Here is a 27,066-nt window from a genome sequence, read left to right on the forward strand (position 1 = left end):
GAGAGTCTGAGTGGACTGACTTGAATAACGCATTGCGGTATAGCCATCGCCCCCCATCAACTCCAGACGTGATCTGTGCAGGACACCCCTGCCATCCCATGTGTCAAAATGATGAATCAGTCGGGTCCTCCCGAGTGCTGTGCATGTACGAGGAGCCTTACGACTGGAACAGTCCGTTTTGTCCGAACTCCTTCGCGGGGGGTTAACAAGTTGCATGACCCCCATTTGCATTTGTGAGCATGCGTACGGATACTGGCATTTTGACACTTCTCACGGAGTCGTCCGTGTTCATTTGAGAGCTGCCGCTTAGCCGATTTAGTCGCCGACTCGCCTGGCCATCTCACGATAGTATACAACTCCGTATACTATGGACTTTTAGGTTTTTCTTCGTTTTCGCTTGCCGCGCGCGGCCCCCCGAGTGAAAATGTCTTGACGAGGCTCTCCCCCCGGCACGCCCAGCCGAAAAGGCCACCGATTGTGGGCGCGGGCTACGGGGAGGGCGAAAAGTGCGAAAAACTCTAAACCGGGGTTTGCGAACTTGCGTGAGTCGTGATCCCGGCACCACGCCAGTACGCCTCCTATTTTCAGACGTGTTGCTCCGCCACGACTGGATGAATTGCAATTAACTCAATTCCAGCCTTTCGGTTCGCCAAGCGGGGGAAGAGAAGACGACTAGGTATCCGTAGCTAGGAGGGATGAAAGGAAGTCAAATGGCAACTATGTATTTAATTACATGATGGTTCCTCTGCTGGTTCTAGAATTCTTCTTTTTTTCTCCTCCACCCTCATCAATCGCTTCGCTTTTGGATTTCCCAAACCGCATCGTCTCTCACTGAGTCTCACACTCTTTCGTGTTTGTTTTTCCCACACATTCTTTCTTCTTAACCAGTCACCACATTCTTTCCTCGTGATTTCCACTGATAAACAACCGCCAAAATGCACTTCAACAACGCTCTCATGGCCGCCGTCGCCGTTGCCGGCTCCGTCTCCGGCCTCGCCGTCCGCCAGACCCCCATCTGGCAGACCCTCCCCGCGACCCCGAACCTCCCCACTCCCATCTCCACAGCCAAGACGGCCATCAACGGCATCCAGATGTGGTTCCAGGAGTACAACAAGGCGGCCGGCGGCGTCCCCATCGTCATGGACCACGGCGGCCTCGGCTACTCTGCCTACTTTGGCTCCGTCATCTCCCGCCTCGTCTCCGCGGGCCACTACGTCATCGCCGTCGACCGCCGCGGCCACGGTCGCACGACGTACAACAAGAACGACGTCTTCACCTACGACCAGATGGCGCTCGACATCCACGACCTCCTCGCCGGCGCCGGCGTGTCCTCGTACAACGTCGTCGGCTGGTCTGATGGTGGCATCACCACCCTCGCGGCGCTCATCAACTCCGTCACGGCCAAGCCCATCAACAAGGCCTTCATTTTCGGTGCCTCGGCCAAGCCTGACCAGACCAACGCCACCTTCAGCGACACTGCCATCTTCTCTACTCTTGTTGCCCGCTGCAGGACCGAGTACGGCACCCTCCAGCCCGGAGCCAACTTCACCGAGTTCGCGACCAAGGTTGCCACCATGGAGGGTACTCTGCCGCAGTTCACCGATGCTCAGCTTAAGAGCATTCCTGGTGCCAAGGTCATGATTGCTGGTGCCGAGCACGAGGAGGCCGTCAACCGCGATGTCCCCGGTATCTTGAACAAGGCTATCCCCGGCAGCAAGGTTACCATCCTCACTGGTGTCAGCCACTTTGCGCCCATGCAGGACCCTGACCAGTTCACCAAGGCTGTTACCGACTTCTTCAAGGCATAAATGAAGGACTTTGATCGGTTGTTTGTTTATGATTTTTACTTGTCCTTTGATTTATAGAGAGAAAGTCTCGGGACTCGGGAGGCATTTGTGTTGTAGAAAAGCCCATCGGCGTGGCATTGATGAGATAGCTTGAATCCAACGACTGGAAGAACCTTGAGTGTCTCAAACACAGAATTGATGGTGACATGCTGAAAAGAGTTCTAAACAGGAGATCTAGATGAGACTGTGGTCTACAATCTGTCTTCAAAATTGACTTTTCTTTCAATCTAGAAGATTTGCTTCCTGGAATCAACTACGGACAGGTGTACGAGATTATTATTTAACGATGGTAAAGATACTTTTTTATGCAAATGCCAATCGGTCAAATTATAGACCGTGTATGAAATAGGAGAATTGAGCCCTCCTTGTGAAATCCAATATCCAAAGTCTTTCTTACTATGTAAGTAACATAAAGGGGCCAACGAAAAAGAAAGGGAAAAAAAAAAGGGCGCTGTTCAGGTAAATAGAATATGATGAAACTGTCAATCTCTGCGCGTAGACGAATTCAACAAGTTCAGCCTGGAACGATCGATGAGCTAGCTATATCATAGGGGTCCCTTTGCAGACACAAGTTCATGTAGTGGGAAGACGCTTGGGTTCGCATTCCTGGTTGCCATAGAGCTTCGTGATCTTTTTTGCCATTCCCACCAGAACCAACCCCCTGCAAGAAGAAACGTGATCACCATCAATGGGATGGTAACTTGAAGGAATCTCTCAAACGCAACCTTAGAGAATTTGACTCCATCTTCGTATTTTACAACATCGGTGCTGAAGAAGGTCTGGAATGCTCGTTAGATATACTGTTCATGTAGATGATTGAACCAGTTGATTGAGTAGTTTCTTACACTTGAAAATGTTGCTGGAAGGTAGATAAGCGTGACGACTGTCACGATACGCATGGCAATTGCTTCCATGGCACTACGATCGGCTTGGTCATACATGCTTGCTGTGAGCTTCGATGCAACCAAGGCAGCCTGCGTCTGAAGGTGTTGAATGAGCTGATATGACAAAATATGCTATTAGTCCGAGAAATACTTTGAGGGAGCCATGTCTTGAGTACATGTATCCAGAAACGTACAATTGCCTTCCTGTCTGCCACTATTTTAACCAAAACCTTGGCCCTGGAGATTTGCATTTGGGTGTCGTATATGATCTCGTCGAGTTGAAACGCGAAATCGTTCACAGCTTGTTTGCAGGCTTTGAGTTCACGGCTCGGAAAATTCTGATCTTCGACGAGTTCTTTGTAGAACTTCCTCAGCAATGTCAAGATATCAGCATTCGACCCCATTACCATGATGGTCTCGTTGGTTTTGTCTTCCCACTCTTGGACGTTTCCCAGAGATTCAGAATCAAGTGTCTCCAAGTCAGACTTTTGTATGTAAACGATCTTGAGAGTCTGGAACAATCTCGGTTAAAACCATTAAAAAAGGATTTTTTTAGCCAATGCTTACCAGATTGTCAATGATTTCTTCAAGTGACTGCACATTCCATCTCCATTCTGATGTTGCCCATCTGGCCAGAGCAAGATGTACCTCTAGAGATGAGAGTAGAGACTGCTCTACTGTCCCAAATTTGGCGGAATGTTCCCGACTCTCATGGAAAAGCTCCTGAACACGGCCTTTGACGGCTGCATGCGGATCTCCAATGATCCATGTCTGAACGCCGGATCCAATGTCGAATTGATGGTGAATGGCCGCTTGCCTGATTTTCCAGATCTTATCAACCTCCTGATCTGGTTGCTCAAACTTGAGCCCTACCGTTTTAAGATTGTAGCAAAGTTGAAATCTTCTGCCGCTGCGGCCCATGTCTGGAATGCATGTCCCTGGCACAGGATTTATGAGAACCTTTTCGGTTCTGAAGCCACTGAAGCGAAGGTTCTTATCTTCGCCATGAGGTGATCCATACACGTAGAGAAAGTCTAGAAATTGTGGCATCACTTGGTAGAATGTCAAAAGACGCATCAGCATCTTTGGCCGTGCTTCCAAAGGCGCCAGAGCGTTCTCGGCGACGAGGAATCTGTCCATGAGCACATGAGTCTTTGTAGTCTCCCTACGTAATTAAATCATCGTATGGTATCGGGTAACTTACACGAAGCGGCATTTCACGTCCTTCTGAAACACCAACACTCTAGGCTGATTGTTCTGCGGGTCCGGACTGGCTATAGTTAAATCCCCCAAGAGCTCTTTCAGGTGATCGTCGTTCAATACGTTGTCTTTGCTGACTTGTCCGGCTGCCGTTATATCGCGAATGGGAATCTTGGCCTTTTCATTGCGGACGAAGAGAGTTCTCCCTCGGTCAATGAGCCTCCTCCTTTGCTCCGACAGACTGGCCCGTCCATACGAACTGGCTGACACATGATTGAGCGGGTAGCTGTCCGATCCCAGGTAGGATCTCTCGAATTCATGCGGTACCTGAGTCGGGGTGGGCATCGTAGACACCGGCCAACTGATCCGACAGGTGGCTTACGGTATGATACAATAGTAAAGAAGGAGTCGTATGGATCAATTTGGCACTCATCCATCGACAGTGCGGTATGAGCCGACTGTTCAGTATATTTGATCAAATTTTAGGCGGGAAAGAGGCGAAGGGAAAACAAAGTCATGTGGAAACGCCCAGCTGTACCGCCCCCTCAAGGCTCTTTGCAAGGCATCATTCGCTGTGGCCCATCACACCATACAAGACACGCTGCGTGGCTGCGTACTTTGCCAAGTTGTACCGCAGAAGCAGCCCTTAGTTAGTCAGGGTAGTTCGCCCGGCAATAGTTGTAGGTAAGACTTGATCAACTGACCCTCCGATAACGAACGCGATTGCGGCTGAAAGGGAGGGCCCAGCATGCCAATAAGACCAGGAAGCCAGCGCCCGTCAGCATGAACACCGTCATACAAGGCGGGCAAGCTGCTAAGCGAGGTCTTTAGCAACTGAGCGTTCTTTGCCGGCTCAAATACCTACCACCTGGACTCCTGCTTTAATACCACCATCGGAATACGTATTGCTATCAATGCCATTTCTTTTTCTTGGCTCTTGCTATCCAAATACTCTCGAGTAATATGCATGTACCCGAAGGAAGTTTGCACGATAATGATAACAATAATAACATAATGATGAACAATGGGGGTTCAAGTATCCGTTGGGCATGGTACTACTGCCGTCCACTTGCGGCTCCTGATCATCAGGGATGGGCATGGTTTATCGCGGTCATATTGACCCATTCGATAGAGCTGTTGCACTGCGAGGTCGGTCTTTTCGTGGGTATTAAGTTGTGTCATTAGTCCGATTCCCATTCGTGATTATCAGTTGTCTGTTCCTCCGGATCAGGAGAATATCTGATGCGTTGCTCCTGTCTCATCACGTCGTTTGGGTTCCTCTCTCGAAGGCCATCGATGGCGTCCATATCTTGCTACTCGACGTCAGAATGCCACGTAGTAAGGCTTGCCACCACAATGTATCGTAATGGAGCATAGAATTCACTGACCTTTGTAAGGCGCTGAGGCGTGTGGAAGTAATAGCGATCGCCTCTCAAATGCTTCAATGTCTGGTCAGTACAGAAATACGCATCAAGCTAGACTCCCGCAGACGAACCTTTTTCTCGCTAAAGCCACCACCTATCGCGCTGATGTCGATATCGTTTTCGAAGCGCTTCATCAGCCATTCTCGTAGCTTGTCCCATCGCAGGTTGTATGCCATTACTTGCTCCGGGACCCAGCCGCTGGGAGGTTTCGGCATGGTCTGAGATCTTTGGAGCTGCTGGGGGGTCGCCGAATTTGCGCTGCCTTGTTGGGCTGCATCGTTTGTGTTCGTCCTTGACGGGCCCCAAGTGAATTTCTTGTGCAATCCTGGTATCATATTGCGTCCTGATCTGTGATTTCGAAGTGCCGGGACAGAGCTGATGTCGGTGCGATTGAGGGCGCAGGCAAGTTTCGGTATCTCGGCGACAGACTCTGAGCTCGTGGGGGCGAAGAACGACCGATACTCAAGGCTCACTTCGAAAACGAAAACCATGAAAAAGCCTTATAGGAGCTGCGGGGTGAAGTACCGAGGATTCGGTGGTGCTTTATGTGGCAAGTTGCCTTGCAGGCAGCCAGGCCTGGTTCGATGAGGCGTCGGGAAGCCTGGTGCGCGAACTGCCCGCTACTTTCCATGGACCGGAGCCAGTCTTCTCAACACAAGTCAACTGGATCCAACATCTTGACGTGGAAAAATCCAATCTTTTCTTGTCATTTATTTGATATTCAATTGTCATTATGCGATCATGAAGTTAGTGTCGCGCGCTGACTTTATGGACTAAATAATTTCCAAGTCTTTTCGCCTACGTCTAGATGAGGACGTAGTTCCCGTAAAGTTGGGAGAAGGCGGAAGGCTCATGCCTCTGGTCGAAGCCCGTGGCTGAGATGTCCTCAACGAGTGCTTCAGCTCTCTGCCCTGGGTGTGAGCACTCTCTCATCAAATGCTACTTGCGGTGTGAGAAACCCGGAATGGCCCCTCGACGCTGTGCACACGAATACAGCTGTTGTGGTTTAGGATGAGAGCCTTGTCATACATAACATAAGACACCTGCACCTCCCTTGGAGGATGGAAGACCACATTATGGGCCAGGTCAGGGTTGATCACACCCATTCGTACGTAGGCGATGGTTTACCCCTCACTTCTTGCATGTACGGATACATGAAATCGTGTCGCAATATTTGGGAACCCAGACTGGGGGAGAGAAAGTTTGCGTTGCTTTTATTTCTATTATTGATCATTTGTTCCATTTACCATCTTGTATCCAGGGTTCAATTACATTGGTCCCATTTGCAATCTATGGATCACTTGCTGGAGAGCCGCGACTCGGACCATGACAGGATGGTGATGCAGATCATTGGAAGGCAACAACTGACCCCCCGTTTTTGATGCAGGTCAGCCGCCCAGTCAGCCGCATTTTTGGGGGTTTAGCAAGCGCCCATAACTTGCAGGAGGAAACTGCACCGACTCTCAAGGATGTCTGCTGGCTCGCTCTCTTGTTGGTTCCCTCCTCGTCTGCTACTTTTGGGTCGGTGTCCTCGCACTCGGGCGGCATGTCTGCTTATGCTGCTCGAGCCTGCTCGTTCTCGCTTCCAACACAACTCCGTACTCGGGCTTGACGACGTGACGAAGCGATCACGAGGAACCTCCACAAAACTTCTGAAGTCCTCCTTTGTGCGATTCTTGCCACAGAGTGTTACATCTGCGAACTGTGTTAGAGAGACACCGCCTGCGGTCTTTCGGGGTTCCGCCAATGGGCAGTGATAGAAACCCTGTTTTAACACTATGAGCGCCGCTACTCACTTCAACTACCATTCCGAGTACAGGACGGCTCTTGAAGAGTTCAGGGTCATCAGAGAAGATGAAAGGAGACTCTCAAAATGCGGCGGAGAGTTCATCATCGTTGGGAATGTTACCCGTCGCCTGGAGGAGAGCTCGCCCTCTTGCCACTCTCGGTTCAAAAACGACCTTGACAGGTTATGCCAACTTCATTCGCTTCGTCGCAATTCGATGCAGCCACCAACTATGCGCTTAGAGGATCTGAAAGGTTACCATTGCGTTTTCTACATCCTGATTGACATTGGCGCCCCCTCACAAATCGACCTGTTTCGCGAAAATGGTCTGAGCGACAACAAGCTACCAATCGACATGACGACCTTGAAGGACAAGATACGTGAGCGACATAACGACGACTTCTTGGGCAAGTTCTACAAGGCCCAATTAGCGTGGTGCCCGGTACAATTTGAGCTGGGCATGAGAGAAAAATACTGGGACAGAATCATGCCTATTCTAGAGAAAACCGAGATAAAACCCCATCGGGATGGTCGTGGGCCTCGAAAGAATACCGCGTCATTATATTCGATCGAAGTGCCTGAAGAGATGGTTGGTATGAAGTTGCAGAAGAAGATGGCATCGGCGAGATTCAAACGACAAGGAGATCGTTCTCCAGGTTTCGTAAGTCAAGTCGCGGTGGGCTATCAGGAGGATGCGATATTCTGACAACAAGATATACAGAGATATAGGTTCGCTCTCAAACAGTTTGAGTTTGACAAGATTGACCACTTCCACAACGAGGCCCGCATGTTCGACCACCTAAGGGACAAAGATGGCATGATTCAATACATCGGGTGGTACCAGAGCCTCGAGACTGATAACGAAGGGGCACAACGAGAGTATCATTACATCATTCTGGAACTCGGAGATTCGAATCTTTACACTGCCATCCGCACGCTGGAGCCTCCCGTATCCCCAAAGGAGATCTTAGGGTTTTGGACCGCAATGTCTGGAATATCGGAAGCACTCGCCTCTATTTACAAACTAAAGCTGGGCGGTGTAAACTATTATACGTAAGCTCGCCTGCCTAAGATAGCTGGGAAGGCACCTGTGATACAGTGGGAAGCTGACGGCGCAAACAGGTGGCACGCAGACATTAAACCTGAGAACATACTTCGTGTCGACAGCCGGTACAAGTTAGCAGACCCAGGAGAAGCCTATATTCAATTGTCTAATGGCGAAAATCGGCGACAATCGGCCAGAGTGACTGGGGGTACAAGAACTTATGGTTAGTGATACTGATGTCTTCAGTCAAGTTGGCTAAAAAGGCGTCCCGCTTTGGTTAACATTAATACCACAGGTGCCCCGGAGAAAGCGGCGTATCTCGATGGCAGGAGTCTGCAAGAGCCTTTGATAACACAGACAAGCGATGTATGGTCACTAGGCTGCGTGTTCTCCATCGCAGCCACCTACGTCGTATTAGGACCTCAAGGCGTCTTGATCTACGACAGAATTCGCAGAGCGGGTATTCTTGAAAAGACTGGAGATGTGAGCGATACCTTTCATCACGATGACAAAGTCCTTTCCGAAGTGACGGAGTGGCACAGGTACCTTCGAGCGGTTGCAAGAAAGACTGATGCATATACCGCCGACGTATTGGATATGGTGGACCAATACATGCTAGTCGCAGCCCCTGACAAAAGGTTCACGGCCGTACAAGTCCGCGACTGGTTCAAGAGACGATTGGAGCAGTCTCTTATTCCCACTCGAGAGGTTCCGAGCAGGATTGAAGATCTGCTTCAAGACATCGAGCTCGAGGTAGAGCTTGATTATGAGCAGCACTCCGGCATCAAACGACTTGATTCTAATATGGTGCCAAAACGACCAGCATCGAGGAATGCCCAAGCATCAACGGAGCCCGACTTCAAAAGCCAAAAAGAACTTCTCGACCAAGGCATTCGACCAACAGCTCATAGATCCGCAAGAGACAGTCCACCTAAGCCACCGACTCTGACCATAGATGTGACTTCTGATCGGACTTCTTGGACGCCAAAGTATCCAGTCGCCCATGATAGCCATGCATATCATGCGGGAAGTTTCGGGGGACAACACTTGCACACGCAATCAGTGGTCGGCCATGACACAAGTCAAACACCAATTCCTAGGGCTCCTGTTACCATGTGGAAAGTCATGGGCGTCCTTGAAGAGCATGGCCATGGTAGGAGTCGTAGCCTCGTCAAATTCGGATCATTTGGACGGAAGAAAAAGATGTCTGTGAAAGGAAAAGCAGCATGGAAGACTGCTAGTCTTACAGAGCATCTGAATGAACGACTGGAAAAGGAGTTCGAGAACAGGGACATTGTGAGTCAAGCCGGAGAACATGCATACTGTGTGGAGGAAATGTTGACAATCGTTAGGTATATCTGGTTGACAACGGTACTTCCATGAGAGAGCACTGGGATCAAGCAACTTTCATCTTGGGAGGACTGGTCTGGCGGTCCTTGGGCTATGATGAAAACGGAATGGAGTTATGCTTCACCAATCCCGACACGAATCCCGCAGCGCACATCAGAGAGTCACCAAAACAAGAGGTTGAAACCTTCACAGAGGCAATGAAACTCGCCAAGCCATCATCCAATGACAAAATGCCGGTGGAGACGATGATCGTCCCAGAGCTTGCCCGGATCATCAACGATTATTCGAGAGCGATGATTTCCAAGCGGCGTCCAAAGAAGAAGACCATTATTGTTTTGACCGATGGGGTCTGGAATGGCATGCATATTCCGAACACGCTGGATGAGCATCTCAAAGCAGTGTTCCAACTCTTGCGAGACCTTCACAAGGATCTCCCGCTCCGTAACAGCCCACATAATCAGGGCCAGGAAGACATCGAAAAGATTCGGCCAATCACCATACAGTTCGTGAGATTCGGTACCAACGAACTTGGAAAGGAGAGACTCAGGCATCTTGACGATGACCTTACTAATTATGGTTGCCCGTAAGGAACAAATCCAAGCCATGAGTACCATTATACACATACTAACAAGAAACCAGTGATCTCATCGACACCGAACCTGCTGACGGTGATGTCTACAAAATGTTCTTGGGAAGCTTATGCGATGACATTGATCGCCAACAGTCGATCGTCTATGAGCCCGCTCTTACGATGGTGACCAGCCCTAGCACCGTCAGCGATAGCATGCCCATCGGGTTGAGCCGCGAGCCGACGCAGGAGAGAGAGCCCGCGCACCATAGAGACTCCACACCGATATCACCAAATCACCGGGTTTTAGAGGCGAGTCACTATGGAGAACAGTTCTCGCCAACGAGCGGGAGGTTCCAAGAGACCTCAGTCACTTCCCCGCTATCCTTGTATCCTCAAGAATTATCGGCGCCACAGTACGAAACCCGTTCAAACCAGGATCATGTATCTCCACTTCGTATATCCCTTCCCCAGCATAGTACGAACCCTAATTTTGCAAGGCATGATAATCAACTCCAGCAGCGGTCGCCTATGACTGCAGCTTCCTGGGGAATGCGTACAGAGGCTGGTCATGACCAGAGCTCATCGCATCCTCGTGCAGAAGCCCCATATGGATATAGGAACTCATTTCACCCAAACTGAAGATTCTGTAGAGAACGGAAATCTCACAACGCTCCTCCATTCTGAGTTGGTGGCTCAGGACGCATGAATGACTTTGCCTTTTGAACACAAGACAATTGGTCAGCCTTAGTTCCGCATATCCCCCCCTTCCATTGACTTATCGGAGCGGCTGCACCAGTAGTTCAGTATTCATACCACGGCGTTTTGATTTTCAAACTGCCCTCTAGGCGTTCTTCGGAAAGGTTTCTTCTATTTGTACTTGAAAACATTATTACATATGAGTCCAGTTTCACTTGTGTTGATTGTGTCGGAATGGAGTTCAAAACTTAGAACCTCCCATTGAAAAGGGATACTTTCATAAGCCGCGGTGCTTGGAGCTTTGGCGCTAGGGCATCTTGTGACATTTATATGCCAGTAAACGTAACTATGAGTATATAGTACGAGGCCTTGAGGATATTGAATCAAGGTTAAATATATCCTCAGATCCGTGTGGTTGAAGACGGTGAAGATGCCAGTACGTACTCCATCAGCGGGCCCATTTAAGCGGGGGAGGGGCACAGTGGGACGGGCGGTGAGAGCAGGTGCGGAGGACCCCTAAGGTAAACTCTTATCGCCTTCCGCACGTTCTTATCGGGCGTACACTAGGCTTAGCTGAGAGCAGTTTCGTCAGGTCCCTGCTTGTTCCAGGAAATTTTCCATTTGACATCACTCCCTCATCAACACGGCAATCACAACCCTTCGCCGTACGAGGACAGAAACCACAGAACCTCGAAATTTAGACATCATGGATCGCAGAGGAAGAGGTTCGAATCAGAAGCGCGGTCCCCGACGCGACCGCCGCGATGCGCCGTACAACGAGTCTCCCAGATCGGGACAACCCGCGTCGGCCCCAGTAGCATCAGCAACAGCAGCCGCCCAAGCAACGGCGCCGCCCCTCACCGAGCCTGTCCCCCAGGACACACCGAGATTCGCCGACATGGTTGGAGTCGACCAGTCTCTGGTCCAGGCAATCACCCAAGATCTCAAATTCGACCACATGATGCCCGTTCAGGCCGCAACCCTGGGCGAGCTCCTCCCTCCCAAGCGCGGCGACTGCCTTGTCCAGGCGAAGACCGGCACCGGCAAGACGATTGCCTTCCTCCTCCCCGCCATCCAGACTCTCATCACGAGCAACCGCGGTCGCGGCGCCGGAATCTCCCTGCTCGTTATCTCCCCGACCCGCGAGCTTGCCATGCAGATCGCCAAGGAGGCTGAGGCCCTCCTCCAGCGCCTCAAGCAATACCGCGTATGCATCGCCATTGGTGGCACCAACAAGGACCGCGAGGAGAAGCAGATTCTCAACGGCTGTGATATCCTCATCGCCACTCCCGGCCGTCTCATTGACCACATGTCGAACGAGTACATCAAGGACGCCTTCCGCCACCTCGACACTCTCGTCCTGGACGAAGCCGACCGCCTCCTCGATATGGGTTTCATGCCCGCCCTCAAGGACATCGTTCGCGCTCTTCCCGACAAGACAAAGACCAACCGCCAAGGCATGCTCTTCTCCGCAACTATCGCTTCCCACGTCGAGCAGGTTGCCGGCCTCGTCCTCTCCCAGGGCTACAAGTTCATCTCTACTATCCCGGCCGGCGAGGCAAACACTCATGAGCGCGTGCCCCAGCACCTCATCAAAGTGCCCACATTCGCTGCCGTCGCGCCGGCCATGGTCGGTGCCATCCGCGAGGAGGCGACTCACGTCGGTCCCGAGACTTTCAAGGCCATCATCTTCGCCCCGACGGCCGCCCTTGCCGACTTCTACGGTGACGTCCTCAGCAACGTGCCCGGCATGCCGCCCACCGCCGTCCTGCACTCGCGTATCTCACAGAGCAAGCGTACAAAGACGACAAACGACTACCGCGACTCCAAGTCCGGCATCCTCGTCGCCACAGACGTTATTGCCCGCGGCATGGACTTCCCCGGAGTCACATCCGTCTTCCAGGTCGGTATCCCCGCCGATAAGGAGTCCTACATCCACCGTCTCGGTCGTACCGCTCGCGCGGGTGCAGAGGGCCGTGGCATCTTCATTGTTGCCGAGGTTGAGGGCTTCTTCCCGCAGTGGACCCTCAAAGAAATCACTTTCCAAACCCGCCCTGCCGACCTCTCGTCTGCTGAGGCAGTGTACGACATTGCAGAGCAGCGCATCGACGAGGCGCAAAAGGCCAAGATCTACCAGGCTTGGCTTGGTTACTACAAGAACTGGATGAAGCCCCTCAAATGGGACAAGGAGCAGCTCGTCGCCGAGGGCAACACGTACGCCCGTGACGCGCTCGCTTGCCCTGAGACGCCTGCAATCCAGAAGAGCACCATTGGCAAGATGGGCCTCCGCGGAACCAGAGGCTTGGTTGTCATTCCTGATGCGCCCAAGAGCCGTCATGGACACCGCGGCGGCGGTGGCGGTGGTGGCGAAGGCCGTCCCGCTGGATCTGGCGGCCGTGGAGGTGGTGGTGGTGGTGGCCGCGGTGGTGGAAGACGTGGTGGACGTTTCTAGATCATCACACGTTCACTGCCCTCTGTCTTGACTTCTCAGTAGTCTTTTCTGGGGAGGCACATTCTGAGCTTGTTTACAGCAGCACTACATATCTTTTGATACCCTCATACAACTGTCTACGACGGGGAAATACGGGGATCTGTATACCTGGGATACACATATACATCTGGAGGCATTGGTGGCCGGCGTTTTCGGTATAGACGATGGGTTTTCGGTATTAGAAAGTCAGGAGGAAAAGTTTACTAGGCATACATGACGCCTAGACACGACAAAAACATAGAGAGACAAAAGAAAGAAAGAGAGTGAGAGAGACCCAGAGACGCTCTCGTCCTGCTTCCAACACATTTGATCCTAACCATCAATTCCTCGAGTGACCTCCTTGCGTGACGACGTCTTACACGAGTGACTGACCAGACTCTCATTGCGGCCGCTCTATTCGATACACCATACACCTAACATCATCCCGTCCATGCGCAGACGTGACCGTCTCCCACGCAAACTCAAACCCGCACCTCCGCAGCACCGTTTCACTGCCTACGTTTCCATCATGGACATGCGCCTCCAATACATCCCCAAATCGTCCTTCCTCTTCTCCATGCCATCTTCCTCCTTCTATGCCCTCCGGCCTCGAAGACAATCTCCGTTCGCCGTCGGGCCCGCAGTCCGTTCCGTCGGGTCCTCTTTGTCGAGCCCAAAACGCCCCTAAAAACGCCCGCAGCGCCTCAGTGGCGTACCCCAATCCCCAAGACGCTCGTTGGAAAATGTAAAAAATCTGCGGTGGGCTCGTGATGCCGATGAATCCAATGACTCTCGCCTCCGCCGATGCCTCGTTCTCGTCGGTGTCGTTATCGGGTTCACTAGTTTGTTCATCTGTCGGGTGATTTCTTTGCATAACAGCAAATGAGAACCCTCCCTCCTTTATCATGAGTCGCACCCTCTCGATACTCCGCCGACTCTCCTCCGCCGCAACCACAGTCTCGACGCCGGGCCTGTACGAGGTGCCATTGCATTAACATTAGATCATATCAGACTCCAATCTAGGTCAGACCAAACGATCTAAGAGCCATATAGAAGCAACAGAAATGACCCGAACGAAAGAAAAAGGCTAAAATCTTGGGGATCCGATGGGATGAGATGAGATGAGTATGGGACGGGGTAGAATATATCGAGAACAGAACCAAAAAAAAAAAAAAAAAAAAAAAAGAACATGTGATGCCATACATGTACCGCATAACCTCAGTATCCAACCTCATCCGATGAATCGCACGTAAATCACCCGCCTCCACGGGCCGCAGCCGTAACTGCGCCGTCGCGATGCAGACGCTATGCTGCAGCGGCATCGAAGCCAAATCTGCCGCCCCTGTTGCCATCATCAAGTCAAATCAAATCAATATGATTCAATACAATTCGAATCCAGTATCCCCTACCCCCCGGCGTCTTCAGAAACTTGTAATGTGGGCAATCTGATTACCCCGTTAGGCAAGTGGCGTGCGTGCCCAAGCTTCTCAACGATGTTGCATGCGCACAGGCGTGACAGGTAAGGCACTGGTCGAGGAGGACGGACACTACTGTGTGAAGGTTGTAACAAGCATTTCCTGCCTGTCCTCTCTTCCAAATAAAGCAAAGGCCCCCGAAACTGAGCAACCGGGGTCAGATCGGCAATTATCGCCCTCGTGACGAGCGAAATAGAGAAGAGCTTATCTATCCGTATCTCATGCTTGGGGGGAGATCTTGACAAGGTTTCGCATCCTTCGAGAACAAAAGAGTCCAGAGTCAGAAGACTGCGCCGCAACACTGCTTGCAAGTCTCCTGCAACCGAGCCCGAGCTCTGTTACCTCTGCCCGCAGCCTGCCGCATACCCCTTCAATCTGCTGCCGAATACCCGGGGCCCACGTCGGCCGGCACTTCTCCACACTTGCGGAGGCATCCTACTTTTGACAGCGGGATGTGGGACTGCCCGGAGAGGCGCACACAGGTCAATGAGTTAACAAGAGAGTGGGAGTGATTACAGTAAGTATATTGGGGAGACATTTCATCCACTGTCACCACCAGAGGTATATACATGTACGCGTAGAATGCCGCCGAGTCCGAACCCACCCAAGAGGGTCACTAAACACCCAGATCAGCTACGACACGCCAGTCAGCGTGCACACGGTAGCGTTGAACACCTGTATCGCCCGAGCCGCCGGTAGACAATAAACCGTGGCCGACGTAAAACTCCTAGTTCCGTTTGTGCAGATGCTCCCAGTTCACGCCCGCCCAGTCCTATTCCCTTTTCCTGTCCAATAGTGTTGAAGTATGAGTACATCCGACCTACTCTGGCCTAGAGCACCCGCCTGTCCGTCCAACGTCAAGCTTACACAACGCGGTGACAGGCTTATCATGTCCCTAGCCATAGACCGACCCTGCCGCCATTTGGGTATCCACCGTTCTTGTCCTCCGGTCTCCGTCCGTCGTAACCGCCATTATCCCCTTGATGTTGTTGCTGTTGATGTTGCTGCTGCTGCCGCGGGTCCATACCAGGATTCTCCCCACCAACGGGGCCTCCCACGGGACCACCGGTACCGGTTGCCATCCGATCGTGCATCAGCATGCCGTTCCCCATATCGGGGTAGCCTTGGGCCCCTTCACGCTGATTGGTATAAGGTCCAGGATTATGCTCTGGGTATTCGCGCGGCCCTGTCCCACCGCTGCTGGGGCTCCAGGCGGTGTCATATACCGGCATGCCCATCGCTGCCATATCGGAGGTGTTGCTTCGAGTCAGGCCTAGTGGGCTCATGAGATCGACACTGCTTGCGTCCATGTCGACTCCACCCATGCCACCAGTCAAGCGGTCGGACCCAAGGTCAATTCCCAGCCCCATACTTGGTATAGTAGAAGGATGGTGCATTGAATTGCTTCCGAGGTCGAGCCTTTGTTGCTGTTGCTGCTGCTGTCGCTGCTGTTGGTTGTTGCCATTGTTCTCTTCGTTGTCGTCGAATACCTCGCCCACAACGCTCCCTCTTTGTTGTCCAACTTGTCCCCAGCCTTGCTCCATCATGTGGTGCGCCTGACCTGCAGCAATCATCGCCGCGGCGGCTGAACTCATGCCCGACATGGCGGGGCTGAGTTGTGTTCTCATACTTCCTGGGTTCTCGCCGGCAGCGGTGAGCAGCTTCTCTGCGAACTGTTTCCGAGAGTTGTCGCTCGCACTCAGTGTACGCACAAAGAACTCGATAGGGTCTAGACTCGCCCCCTTTCGACCGCTGCCCAGAACACCCATATCGCCTGACGTAAAGTCCATGGCGGTTGAGAAGCCAACGCTTTCGCATGCCCCCAAAACATTGACGCACCAGGTTCCGATTTCGAAAATCTTCTCCATGATACCCATTCCGTGAACCTCGACAGCTTTGCTAGGCAAGCTTGATAAGATCGAGGCTGTATCACGTGCGACTGTCAGAGGGAAAGAGAAGCACATGCTGTTCCCACCGCCGACACCGCTGCCCGATGACACACCGCCTCCCGAGTCGGCCGGGTTAGTCCAACTCAGAAGGCCTTGTCTCATTGACGACTGCCACACAATCAGTCGCAACCATTGTTGTGTGATGAGCAAATCGGCTTTCTGAATGTCTGTCGGCTCTGGTGCCCCGGCATCTCTCGAGGCTGACGTTGAACCATAGGAACCCATTAGCTGTCCATGAGGCTGGGTTGGTGGTGATGATCGTCCATGTGGGCGGAGGAACGCGGGAGGGAGGGAAAGAAGGTTTTGCAGAGCCAAAAACGTTGTTGCGCTGACGCGGGGATCAGACCCCTCATTCCAAGCCGTCACGAACGATTCGTCCAGAGGAGTGTAGGATGAAACAAGCTGCAGAAAACCGGCATGAATATCGGGGCCTTCGTAGGGATGCCGTGTTGTTGGTAGCGACGGTGTTCTCTTGAACGTAATCGGCTTGTTGCGGAGAATCGCAAAAGACCTGGGTAGCACAGGATGCGTTAGTATCTCGAATGCGACCTCGCATTATACGTTGGCGTGACCCAGCGGTCAGTTGTTACTAACCTTTCAGTTACGAAGAGAATCCAGAAGACCCTCTGTCGGCATAGCGTTTCCTCGCGACTCAGCCCGTAGTATGTTGAATCGTCCTGGAGTCCTAGGTCCTGTGCGTTGGTCAACGCTTCCCGGAGGTAGTACCACGATTTGCGCGATTGGTTGATTTCAAAGAAGGATGTGCTCAGGTAAAACGACGAAATCACGGCGGACAGGGACAAATCCTCGAGGAAGTCGTACGTCTGCCTCGTCGAAATGGTTTCGTCGAGGAAGAAGCGACCGACGACTTCCCAAGACGTGGGACCAGGCGCGCCGATGCTTTTACCAGACATGTGCATCGACGTTAAGGCGCACAGGGCGTAAATCAGGTTCTTCTCGCTCGGCGTCATGGGTCGGTTGATCGTTTCGCGGACGGTCGGCATGTAGATGAGGGGCATGATGGGGTAAATGTGCTCGTAGTACAGCTCGACCAGCTGGGGGATCATGTGGAAATAGCTTCTCGTTCTCGGTCGTAGTTCATCGCTCGAGAAGATGCCTCTTGGCTCCGGTACATTGCTGTGTGCTGGGTTCGAGGTGACGGCGGCCCAAAAGCTCGGCGGGGTCGATGCTGCGGACGCGTTGGACGAATGTTGAGATGTCGCTTCGCCGAGGTCGCTACCGCTCATCCCAATGTCGACGCTGTCTAGGTTCAGCGGTGGGCATGCTGCTGATAATCGACGCCGCACATACTCTGTAGGACTCTCGAGCGCAGTTTCTGCATTGAAAGGTTTCTGAACTTTTGGTTGCTGCTTTCCTTGGGACGACTCCCGGGCGCGTAACTCATTTATGACCCGTCCATGGCCGCGCTTCGGTCCTCTTTTCTTGGGGACATGTTCGCGCTTGCAGGTGAGTGAAGCGTGCACGCATTGCTCACAAGGGAACTTGCCATCGCAACGGATTCCTATGGCCAGTTAGTTCTCATGAGCCCCATCGTATGAGAAACGAGAAGAATGAAAGACGTGGCAAGAGACGTGAGTTGCGGACATGAAATGAACAGTTCTTGGTGATGGATATGAAGATGGTGATGACGTGCAGCACGCGACGTCAGCAGCAGCATCAGCAGCAGTAGCTAAGGCGGGATGGTGGTACCATGAAGCCGACAGATGGACTGCCCGGGCGGCAGACTGCTGGGAAGAGGAAGAATCGCACGAAAGTTCATGAATGCGACGGACGGACGGCAGGGGATGCAAATTGAGATACGACGATAATAGTAACGTGAGAGAAGTGGAACAGCATACTTCTCCTTCGACAGTGATCGCATACGGTCCTCTTTGGCGGCGCTGACTGTTGTTGGTGTTGGTGGTGCTGCTGGCTCTTGGTAGGGGCGGCGGTAGTGGTCGCGCCTGGTGACTCGGCCTTCACTTCTGCAGAGCCTGCTCTGCTCGCAGCATTTCTCGCGGAATCTGTGTCGTCCATCACTCAAAACATGACGCAATAAGAATAAGGGAACAGTCGAGAGAAGGGAGATGGCAGAGACAGGCTCAGGACTCTTGTCACAGGGGTGACGGCCGTTAAAGAGTTTGAGCGAGAGATTTCGCGGTGGAGTGATGATTTGTCGCAGTCTAGCAGAAAAGCAGTGCAGTGCCAGAAGCAGAATTGTCGTGGAGCAACAAGCCTCGACTCGGACAGTGCTGCAGCCCAGCCTCCCCCCGGTCAAAAAGCCAGTTCCAGTCCACTCTCGGCCGCCTCAGCCCCTCACCGGCAAGGGAAGGGGAAGGGGAAGGAAGCTAAGGTAAGGTAGGGTCGGTAAGGTGTGGCCTAGCTGTGAGGTGAGGTACGTAGGGTACGCAGGAGGAAATGTATGTACGGATAGCGTAGCGGAGGTAGCGTCTCGTCTGTCCTCGCCTCATCAGTCGAGGTGTCGGTAGCTGGCTGGTGGGATGGCGTCGGGGGGGGGTTGTCTTGTTGATCGTCGCTAGCGCATGAAGGTGTTGGTTGCTGCTTAGGTTTTTCACTCCGTGTCCGATGTCTGCTCGAAGACCGTCGGGATCGGCTGCCGGTCTTGTCCTGACCTGCCCAGTCCAGTTTCTGTCCGTTCTTGTCTCGTCTCGTCTGGACGTCGTGTGTCTGTCTGTCTTCCTGTCTCGTCTTTCGTTGCGCGTGCGGCGTGCAGCTTGCGGCTTGCCTGTGCAAATGCGGGGAAAAAAGAAACGACAGTTCGAGGCGAATGAGAAGCGGAGAGAGAGAAGGGGGGGAAAGGATGAGTGAGGGGCGGCCACGAGCAAAAGGAGGGTTCGCTGCCGTTTCTGTATCCGTACTGAGGTAGGTATACTGTGTACTAAGGTAAGTAATAATAGTAAGGTGGTAGAGCTGAGGTAAAGGTCGTGTGAGATGGTCGTCTTGTGAGTCAGCTGATGAAAGAAGAAGTTGAGAAGAAAGATCGATCTTGATGATGACCTTGGACCAAATCGACGGATGACCTTGGAGATGTGCGGGGGAAAAGGGTTCGAGGCCAATCAACTTCGGATGAGCTGCACAACGGAACGGCAAGGCAACGGCTCAAAATAAGGCAAATGACCAGAAGAAACGAGGGAACAAATAAGTCGTCAGTCCAAGACGTTCGAGTCCGTGTTGCCCCCTTGTTGGTAACCCTTCTCTCGTTTGGGGCTTCAGCTGAACCTGAGCTTCTTCAGTCCCAAGTTTGCCAGGGACCTGCAGCTATTTTGGATCAAAATGATTTGCGGCGCTATTCCGGCCCCTCTGCGAACGGAGCCATTTGTCTGGCTCCTGGAGACGTGCCCGGCATCCGCCCGCTCATGCCAAGCTCCATCAAAATCCTCCACTGAGTACCGCCGAGCGGAGCTAACCGCAGGCACCATCCCCGCCGTTATGGACCACATGTGCGAGCTTTGTTCGTGAAGGCGAGCCAGGGAGCCCCGGGGCAACCGCGTCCTGGGCTGCGTCTGCGTTGACTCCAGCGTCAGGGACTCGAGCTCGACTCGAGCTCCAGAGATCCAAGATGCTTAATTCTCTCCTCGGGTGCCCAAACTCTGCTTGCCATGCCACGTTTCGACCTCGTTCCGGGAACCAGTCCCCGAGACCTCTGAATCACTTCATGGTCCAGATATGTCTGCATGTCTGGGACTTTGTTATGGTCTGGTCTGGGGTTGCCGCATCATGCTGCTCCGTTGGAATGTACGTGGCCATCGACAGAGCCTCCGGGGTCCGCAACCAAAAGCGCGCGTTCGCGTTGCATCAGATGTCCAAGACTCGAGTCGAATGCGGAACTTCCCAGGCAGGCTTCCTGATCATCACTGTACGCAGATACCTTGCATGCATAGCGACTCGATGCAGTTTGCGCGGTTGAGGCGGTTTGTAGACGATATAGGGTCGTCGATCTATCCCCGTCTACTACGACTCAATGCCTGTCGATTTGCAGCTGTCAAAATCTTGTACGTGCTCAAATGAGGGGTTTCTGGGGTCCTGAACATTCCAGAACGATCCGATTCAGGGAAATTGCTCTGATGCCGGCGGCATCCATATCAACGGCCCCTGACATGATGCGGAGGTGGCTCATCGAACTGTAAAGACAAGGCAGGGATCGCCCAGCTCGAATGTCAATCAGTCTTGGACGACAGTGGTGTCAAAAGCTTGGTATCATAGCGTTGCAAAGAAGTTGGGGTCTATTTCGAAACCACTATCGAGTCCCGGAGTCCCCGATGGGTGCTGTGAAGGTAATATCGCCAACGGGTTCACGGTTACCTGCGGTTGATCGGGAGCTCTGTGAAGAGCGGCGCGCGCGGACCTCATCCGCCCTGCCAGGCAAAGCACTGACTTGCTGATTTTCTCGACAAGTACGGAGTATAGTACGGAGTCCTGGCCGCTGGTACGTGCTCCCAGCAAGGCCGAGCAGATCAGTGGTGTCGATGATGGACTCGGCGATGTCCTTGGCGTTTCCTCTTCCAACGGCGCCGAGAGACTTGAGCGTAGAAAAGTGGATACCGGACTCGGGAAGAATCTCCTGAACGGTCTTGACCTAAGTTGGTGATCAGGGCCCAACGTGAGGAACTGGCCTGCGGCTTCGTTGACTGTTCCGCATATTCTTGGTCAAGGACGTCGAGATAGGGACGCCGGCCGAAAACGCCGGTCGACCGACACACGTACGCCGTCAAAGGGGTTGTCGGTGTGCTCCCGAGCCGACCCGGAACGAGGGCGTGATGTTTCTGCTTGCAAGTTGCAAGGGGCAGGTTGTAGGATTGACGCTTTGTCGTCCTATCCACTTGGCTGGAACTCTCTATGCTGCTGCCCAGTCGAAGTTGTCATGAACAATGGGCAGCCGGAAATCTCTTCTTGCAACTGGTAATATCGCCTAGACTAGCTCAATCGGAGCATAAACTTTGTCAACGGGCGCTGCCGCCCAATGTGTCCTCCACTCACATCCACATTCACCTTGTCTGCAATATCCCTCCTAACCAAGAGGTTGCATTTCGAGGGGCGTGCCAGGGCCTTGGGTCGAGTGGATAAATTTGTCGGTTGAACAATTGAACAGCCCGACCTTCGGACGACGCATCCGTGGCTTATACACATGGCGAGTCCCGAAACCATATGATAAAGGCAAAGCTATCCCTGCCAAGCAACAGTATTTCGAACCTGTGTTGAGTCCTACAAGGCTACGATACCAACCCCGAGTATTGCTTCGGGAGCCGAATGGAAGTCCATGTCCGAGATGATAGGTAGATCAAGGTCAGAGTAACGGTCTTCGTCAACATTTGGCCGCATCAAAGATTCAACTCAGTTGATGAGGACTCAGCAGCAGCAGCCCACGACCCGCACCCAGGAACGATGGCGAATCGGCAGTCGGGTGGTTTAGTGAAACTTCTAGGTAAACGACAGGCGCAGGGGAAAAGTGCCGATCCCATTTTGCTGAGCCTTGCAAGTGCCGACTTTGAGTTGATGTTGCAATCATGGCCGGTAGGTGACTCCGAAAGTGTGACTCCGCGAAGTTGGTAGTGCAATGTGCGTGCGACGTGCCCCTGAACCGACGATGCCGAAGAACCTGTCCCAGCAGAATGGTTATGCCCTTGAATTATCAATTCCAGACTCATTTCGAGATCCTGGAGAAGCTTAAGACGTGACATCTTGGCCGGGCTCCAAATAGACTAGACAGCAGAAGTCGAAGCCAAGACTCCAGGGTCGACTCCTCAGAGTTTGAAGATTTTCTCTCTCCGCGTTGAGTTGTGTTGTCGGGTCGTATCGTGTCTACTATAGGCTCTAGCTGCGATTGATAGAGAGAAGCTGGAAGACGCTAAGCACTGCCTGCCCGCCAAGGATCAAGAACTTAGTGGCTGCCAAGCGGTAAGTTAGTGCACAGGGCGGCAGGCAATGCGACGGGCGACGAGAGGTCAAGGCGAAAACGACATGTCGTATGCAGTGTGGGCATTTGACGTTGCTAGCCTGCACACGTCTCCTCGTACTCAGGGCACTGGCGATATGATCATTAGAAGTCTAATCTGCGACGGACAGCTTGACAGCCTGAACTGCCCAGGCAGGTAGATGATGAAAGGGCTCAGGAGCCAAGGCCCAAGGCAGCATACGTGTTCCAATCACTTACCATGTAACTCCGCCTCCTCCGGATTCTCTGCCTCATCAAAACAAAGAAACTCTCCATCAGGGTTGGGTTGGGTTGGTTGAGAATCTTCGAATGGCAGCTTTTCCCGGAGCCAGTCCCGGATACCGGGGAAGAGGGCTGAGGGAGTCTGAGGGAGTTTCCGGAGGGGGCGGGCTAGCCATGGCGATGGATCACGACTGAAATTTGAGCCGAGATTGGGGATGAAGAGAGAAAAGTCAGAGATGCGCCGATCGCAGATATTCTGCCTCAACGCCCATGTACTATTTGTCAACGTTTACGGTCTCGGCAGGAGACGACGTGATGTCCGGCTACCAGTGCCTGCCTCACTCACACTGACAGGCTGAGCAAGCAGTGAGCACGTGTATGCGTGCCTTCCTCTGGAGGGATCAAAGGGCAGGTCACGCCTCGGCGGGGATGCCTTCCTCCCACGTCTCGGAAGGACGTGATGCCGGTGCCGCCCTCCGGTCCGGCAAGTGGGATGCACCGTCCTGCCATTGTCGGATGGTGCCTTCCTGGCAGAGGGGCACCTTCCGTTACTTACTACCTCCCACCTTCCTCTGTCAACTTTAATACTGGTCAAGGCAGGAGCTATCGATTGACAATTGCTATGATCTCCAGGTAACCCGGCAGGTCCCGGACGTGACTTTCCGAATAAACAACTCCAGTCCGGTCACGGTGGTAGTCTGGGGGGAATGTAATCACGTCGTACCGCGGACGTCCATGCCATGGAAGCCGCGGGGTCTCGAGTAATCAGATTATCTGCAAAGCCAAGCATTGCTATGGGCAGAAGTCTCGGCGTTGCTCGAGACAAGACGAAAACGTTGGTCTCCGCAGAGAGGACAGAGCGGAGTTCGAATGTCATGGATGTTGGCACCGAGGGTTTGGCTCGTTCATTTGTGTTCTGTAGGGTTGATCGTGGAAAATAACATTTCACAGCTCAACAAGATGCAATTGACCGTTACATTCGTCGGTCTCCAGTAATTAATGCAGGTAGGTATTGTCTCACACGAGGCTGCTTCATATGAACCATATGGAGTGACGTTGCCGACATCCCTGCCAGTTCCTCACAACAACAAAGCATCGAGATAATGGCTTAGACCACGATCAAATTAGACCTCGTTGAGATCCGTGAGAGACGGCAGTCGACACCATGACCCTGAAGATCATAACAGTCCACCTATTGTGGATCCAGTCGAGTCTGGTTCACCAAGAAGTGGTCCAAAACATTGCCGTTTCGGGATCCCGTTGGGTTGAGCGGGATACCGAGTCCGGGTGTAACATCGAATTGCTTCCAAGTCCGACGTGGCCATTAGATCGAGAGAAGAAGTCAACATTCGCCCGCCGCCCTGCCAGTGATTCCTACTCGACGCCCATTGAATGACTATCATTTCGGATTGAGTTCGCGTGATGCCCTGTTGGAAATTGATGCCACTGATCGTATAGTTTCCGACAGTCCGATCGCTGCCCAGGGGAGCAGAATCGGTTTAGTTCTTCATCAGTATAGTTTTCCAATAATTCGAGCACCGGAATAGTTAGCCGAACAGCTTGAAAACCGACTAGTCTGAGAACCGGAGAGGCTGAAAACCGAACAGCCTGAGAACCGAACAATCTCAGAACCGAACAGTTCTGAGAACCGAATAACTCCCACAACTGAATGGTCCTCAGAACTGAATGAGCAAGGTACTTGCAAGAGTTCCTTCGCTTCGGGCTGCGGGCGTATTGGTAAAATGGCAGAGGCAAGTAGTGGTCCGTAGAGGAAGACGTGCGCACAGTTGAAGGAACTCTCGAGAGCATGAGAGCCAACGTATGGCCCTCCGTATCATTCAGCATATCAATACAAGAAAACATTCCAAACGCCAATGCTAGGCCATCAAATCAGGGGAGGGCATCACTACAGCTCCTCCTTGAAGAACTGCTCTTCGCTGCCCTCCTGCTGTTGATCCTGCTTATCCTGCTTCTGCCCCTTTTGCTGCGTCTTCTTCTCCCCCTCCACAACCTTCTTCTTCCTCTTCCCCTTGGCCTCGTCGCCGTCCTCACTGTCAGAGCCGTGGTCAACGATGCCCTGGATCTCCCTCTGCGCGCCCGGCTGCTCTACCACCTCAAGCTTCCAGCCCTTGTCGCCAGCGATCCGCTCCAGCTCAGCCCGCATCTCCTCGACAAGCTCAGGACTCAAATCCAGCTTCTTGAGCTCGTCGTCGTCGAGCATCTCCGTCGCACCCCCCTCGGCTTTGCTCTTGGCGCTGGCAATGATTTCAACCAGAGGGCCGTGGCCGCGTCCAGGCAAGTAGCTACGCGGTGGCGAGAGCTTCGTCGGCGGCTTGCCCTCCTCGTCCGCATCGCCGAGCACGTTTCGCGCACCAACAATGACACCACCCACGTTGACGCCCTTTTGGGCCTTGTCTCGCACGTTGGGGTCTTGCTGGGCCTGCTTCAGAAGTTCTGCCGCCTCTTCCTCATCCGTTGCGGCAGCGCCCTCCTGCTTGCCAACCATGGACTCCTCAGCCTCCAAGGTCTTCCGGCGATGCCACTCGGCCTGAGCGGCGGGATCGTCGGAGGGGAGGATGAGCTGGCAGCTAATTGGGTTCGCGCTCGTGGCCCTCGGCGGGAGGAAGGCGACATCGTCGCACAGGCGCGGCGTGTTGACGACCATGAGGTAGGCGCATGTGGTGACCTCCTTGATCCAACCGATGCGGTCCCCCTTCATGCCCGGCACACAGTGATACTGCACCTCGATCGTCCGGTCGCGGCCCGTCAGGTCGCAAACGGTGCCGCCTTCCATCTTCTGCACAAGATACCGCTGGTCCCCCTTAATCTGCAGATCCGTATTCGCGGGAGGGTCTCCCGACTTTGTCGTCTGCTGCTGTTGCTGCTCCTGGCCATGACGCTGGCTAGGCGACTTCTGTACCCTGCCGAGGACGTACTCGGCCGTGTGGGGGTCGCGGACGGGCGGCTGCCCGTTGGGAACCGTCGGAAGGGCGTGGAATTGGGTAATCTCGCGGTTGTAGCAGAAGCTGTAGCTCCACCAGCCGGACATGAAGTACAGACAGTTGCCGTCCAACTCGTCCAGCAGCTCCCAGCCGTGCGCCGATGCCTTTGCCAGCTCGCGTGCTTCCTCCTGCTTCGCGAGCTCCGTTGCCGTGTGGTTCTCGGGAGTCTGGGGCTCCAGGATGGGTATCGAGCAGAGGTACTTCAAGTCCGCTGTGTTCATGAGCTCGTATCGCTCAAAGACCTCGGAGGAGCGACCATTGTCGGCGTCGGTGGCCTCTCGGACGTTCTGGGAGACGTCGGAAGCTGTTGAGAACTCGGCCGAGTAGGCAGAATGCGGGTTTGTGCGATCCAGTAACGCCTGCGCTTCGTGCTCTAGTATATAGGATTCTGAAAAGACTATCTCGTACTGCGCGCGCTCATTGTTAGTTCACCTGCGAGAGCTTCCATAGATCTCCTTGGGATCGGACGAACCTGGGGATATGCCACGAGATCATCGTGTATACTGAAGCCAGGATGACGAGCCCCGCACAGCTGAGCCGTGGCCAGCAGAAGTAAATTGAAACGGCGCATCGTGCCGTGTGAATGAAGGTTCGCTCACATGCAGAGAGGTTCAAAGTTGTGGTGGTGAGGTGCCCGTTGCTCGTGTGGCCACCTTGAAGCTGCTTAGACGACCGCGCATTGGCTCCCGTGGTTCCTCCGTAGCTCACAGGTGTCATCTACAGCAGGGTCCCGCCCAGATAAGATCGCCGGTGTTTTGCCGGTGGGGATGCTCCAATAATGAAGACGGTCACGTGTCATGATGCTATTATTGAACGTCAAGAACAACCACCTTGAGGCCTATAGAGTGCCAATTGTTGCGGTCGTGACTCTGCAGAATGAGTTGTGCATTTGTTACAAAAGAATACCGCGTTATGATTCATGCTGTAAATGTCATTGTCATTCCACACAATTGTATCTACTGCAGTGCCAGTCCACTAGTACTTAGCATGCGTGACTGAGAACTTGCATCATGAGCTGGAGTATAATTCCTTGAGGCCATATCGACCACCCAGACTATGAGATTGAGGTTACAAGAAGAGCCAGCTGGATACTGACCTGCCTTTCTGAGTCCATTCCAGAGTTCGCATGGTGACTCCAGCCTTTGGAGGCGATACGCATATCCGATTCTGTCCACATAAGGTGTACAAATAA

The 27,066-nt window shown here is 53.1% G+C and overlaps 8 protein-coding genes across 8 annotated transcripts; 3 read left to right on the forward strand and 5 right to left on the reverse strand.

Annotated features, from left to right (window-relative positions):
- Positions 1-935: 935 nt before the first annotated feature.
- Positions 936-1,808, forward strand: BDZ83DRAFT_575336 (Alpha/Beta hydrolase protein; the record flags this gene model as incomplete). Its single annotated transcript, XM_060504801.1, has 1 exon — positions 936-1,808. One exon carries the CDS (start codon positions 936-938, stop codon positions 1,806-1,808), a length of 873 nt encoding a protein of 290 aa, XP_060366083.1.
- A 584-nt stretch (positions 1,809-2,392) lies between these two features.
- On the reverse strand, positions 2,393-3,814 carry BDZ83DRAFT_575435 (uncharacterized protein; the record flags this gene model as incomplete). The annotated part of the gene is made up of 4 exons (XM_060504814.1): positions 2,393-2,626; positions 2,693-2,845; positions 2,926-3,243; positions 3,299-3,814. 4 exons carry the CDS (start codon positions 3,812-3,814, stop codon positions 2,393-2,395), a joined length of 1,221 nt encoding a protein of 406 aa, XP_060366084.1.
- Positions 3,815-5,244: 1,430 nt separating this feature from the next.
- Positions 5,245-5,846, reverse strand: BDZ83DRAFT_650845 (uncharacterized protein; the record flags this gene model as incomplete). The annotated part of the gene is made up of 2 exons (XM_060510406.1): positions 5,245-5,379; positions 5,427-5,846. 2 exons carry the CDS (start codon positions 5,844-5,846, stop codon positions 5,245-5,247), a joined length of 555 nt encoding a protein of 184 aa, XP_060366085.1.
- Positions 5,847-7,832: 1,986 nt separating this feature from the next.
- On the forward strand, positions 7,833-11,219 carry BDZ83DRAFT_276926 (kinase-like domain-containing protein). Its single transcript, XM_060502102.1, has 5 exons — positions 7,833-8,194; positions 8,264-8,409; positions 8,482-9,482; positions 9,539-10,119; positions 10,176-11,219. Exons 1-5 carry the CDS (start codon positions 7,929-7,931, stop codon positions 10,744-10,746), a joined length of 2,565 nt encoding a protein of 854 aa, XP_060366086.1. The 5' UTR covers positions 7,833-7,928; the 3' UTR covers positions 10,747-11,219.
- Positions 11,220-11,432: 213 nt separating this feature from the next.
- On the forward strand, positions 11,433-13,599 carry BDZ83DRAFT_617712 (DEAD/DEAH box helicase). Its single transcript, XM_060508038.1, has one exon. The coding sequence runs from the start codon at positions 11,510-11,512 to the stop codon at positions 13,253-13,255; it is 1,746 nt and encodes a 581-aa protein (XP_060366087.1). The 5' UTR covers positions 11,433-11,509; the 3' UTR covers positions 13,256-13,599.
- On the reverse strand, positions 13,600-14,433 carry BDZ83DRAFT_617713 (uncharacterized protein). Its single transcript, XM_060508039.1, has one exon. It carries the CDS (start codon positions 14,178-14,180, stop codon positions 13,674-13,676), a length of 507 nt encoding a protein of 168 aa, XP_060366088.1. The 5' UTR covers positions 14,181-14,433; the 3' UTR covers positions 13,600-13,673.
- A 1,044-nt stretch (positions 14,434-15,477) lies between these two features.
- Positions 15,478-18,846, reverse strand: BDZ83DRAFT_277220 (fungal-specific transcription factor). Its single transcript, XM_060502103.1, has 5 exons — positions 18,408-18,846; positions 18,290-18,350; positions 18,009-18,219; positions 17,292-17,957; positions 15,478-17,208 (listed from the first exon to the last, which is right to left on the reverse strand). Exons 1-5 carry the CDS (start codon positions 18,408-18,410, stop codon positions 15,636-15,638), a joined length of 2,514 nt encoding a protein of 837 aa, XP_060366089.1. The 5' UTR covers positions 18,411-18,846; the 3' UTR covers positions 15,478-15,635.
- Positions 18,847-24,778: 5,932 nt separating this feature from the next.
- BDZ83DRAFT_575442 (glucosidase II beta subunit-like protein) lies at positions 24,779-26,445 on the reverse strand (the record flags this gene model as incomplete). Its single annotated transcript, XM_060504815.1, has 2 exons — positions 24,779-26,281; positions 26,347-26,445. The coding sequence occupies 2 exons, from the start codon at positions 26,443-26,445 to the stop codon at positions 24,779-24,781; spliced, it is 1,602 nt and encodes a 533-aa protein (XP_060366090.1).
- Positions 26,446-27,066: the final 621 nt, after the last annotated feature.

Source organism: Colletotrichum acutatum, assembly GCF_030867785.1.
Source record: "Colletotrichum acutatum strain CBS 112980 chromosome Unknown BDZ83scaffold_36, whole genome shotgun sequence".
NCBI lineage: Eukaryota > Fungi > Ascomycota > Sordariomycetes > Glomerellales > Glomerellaceae > Colletotrichum > Colletotrichum acutatum.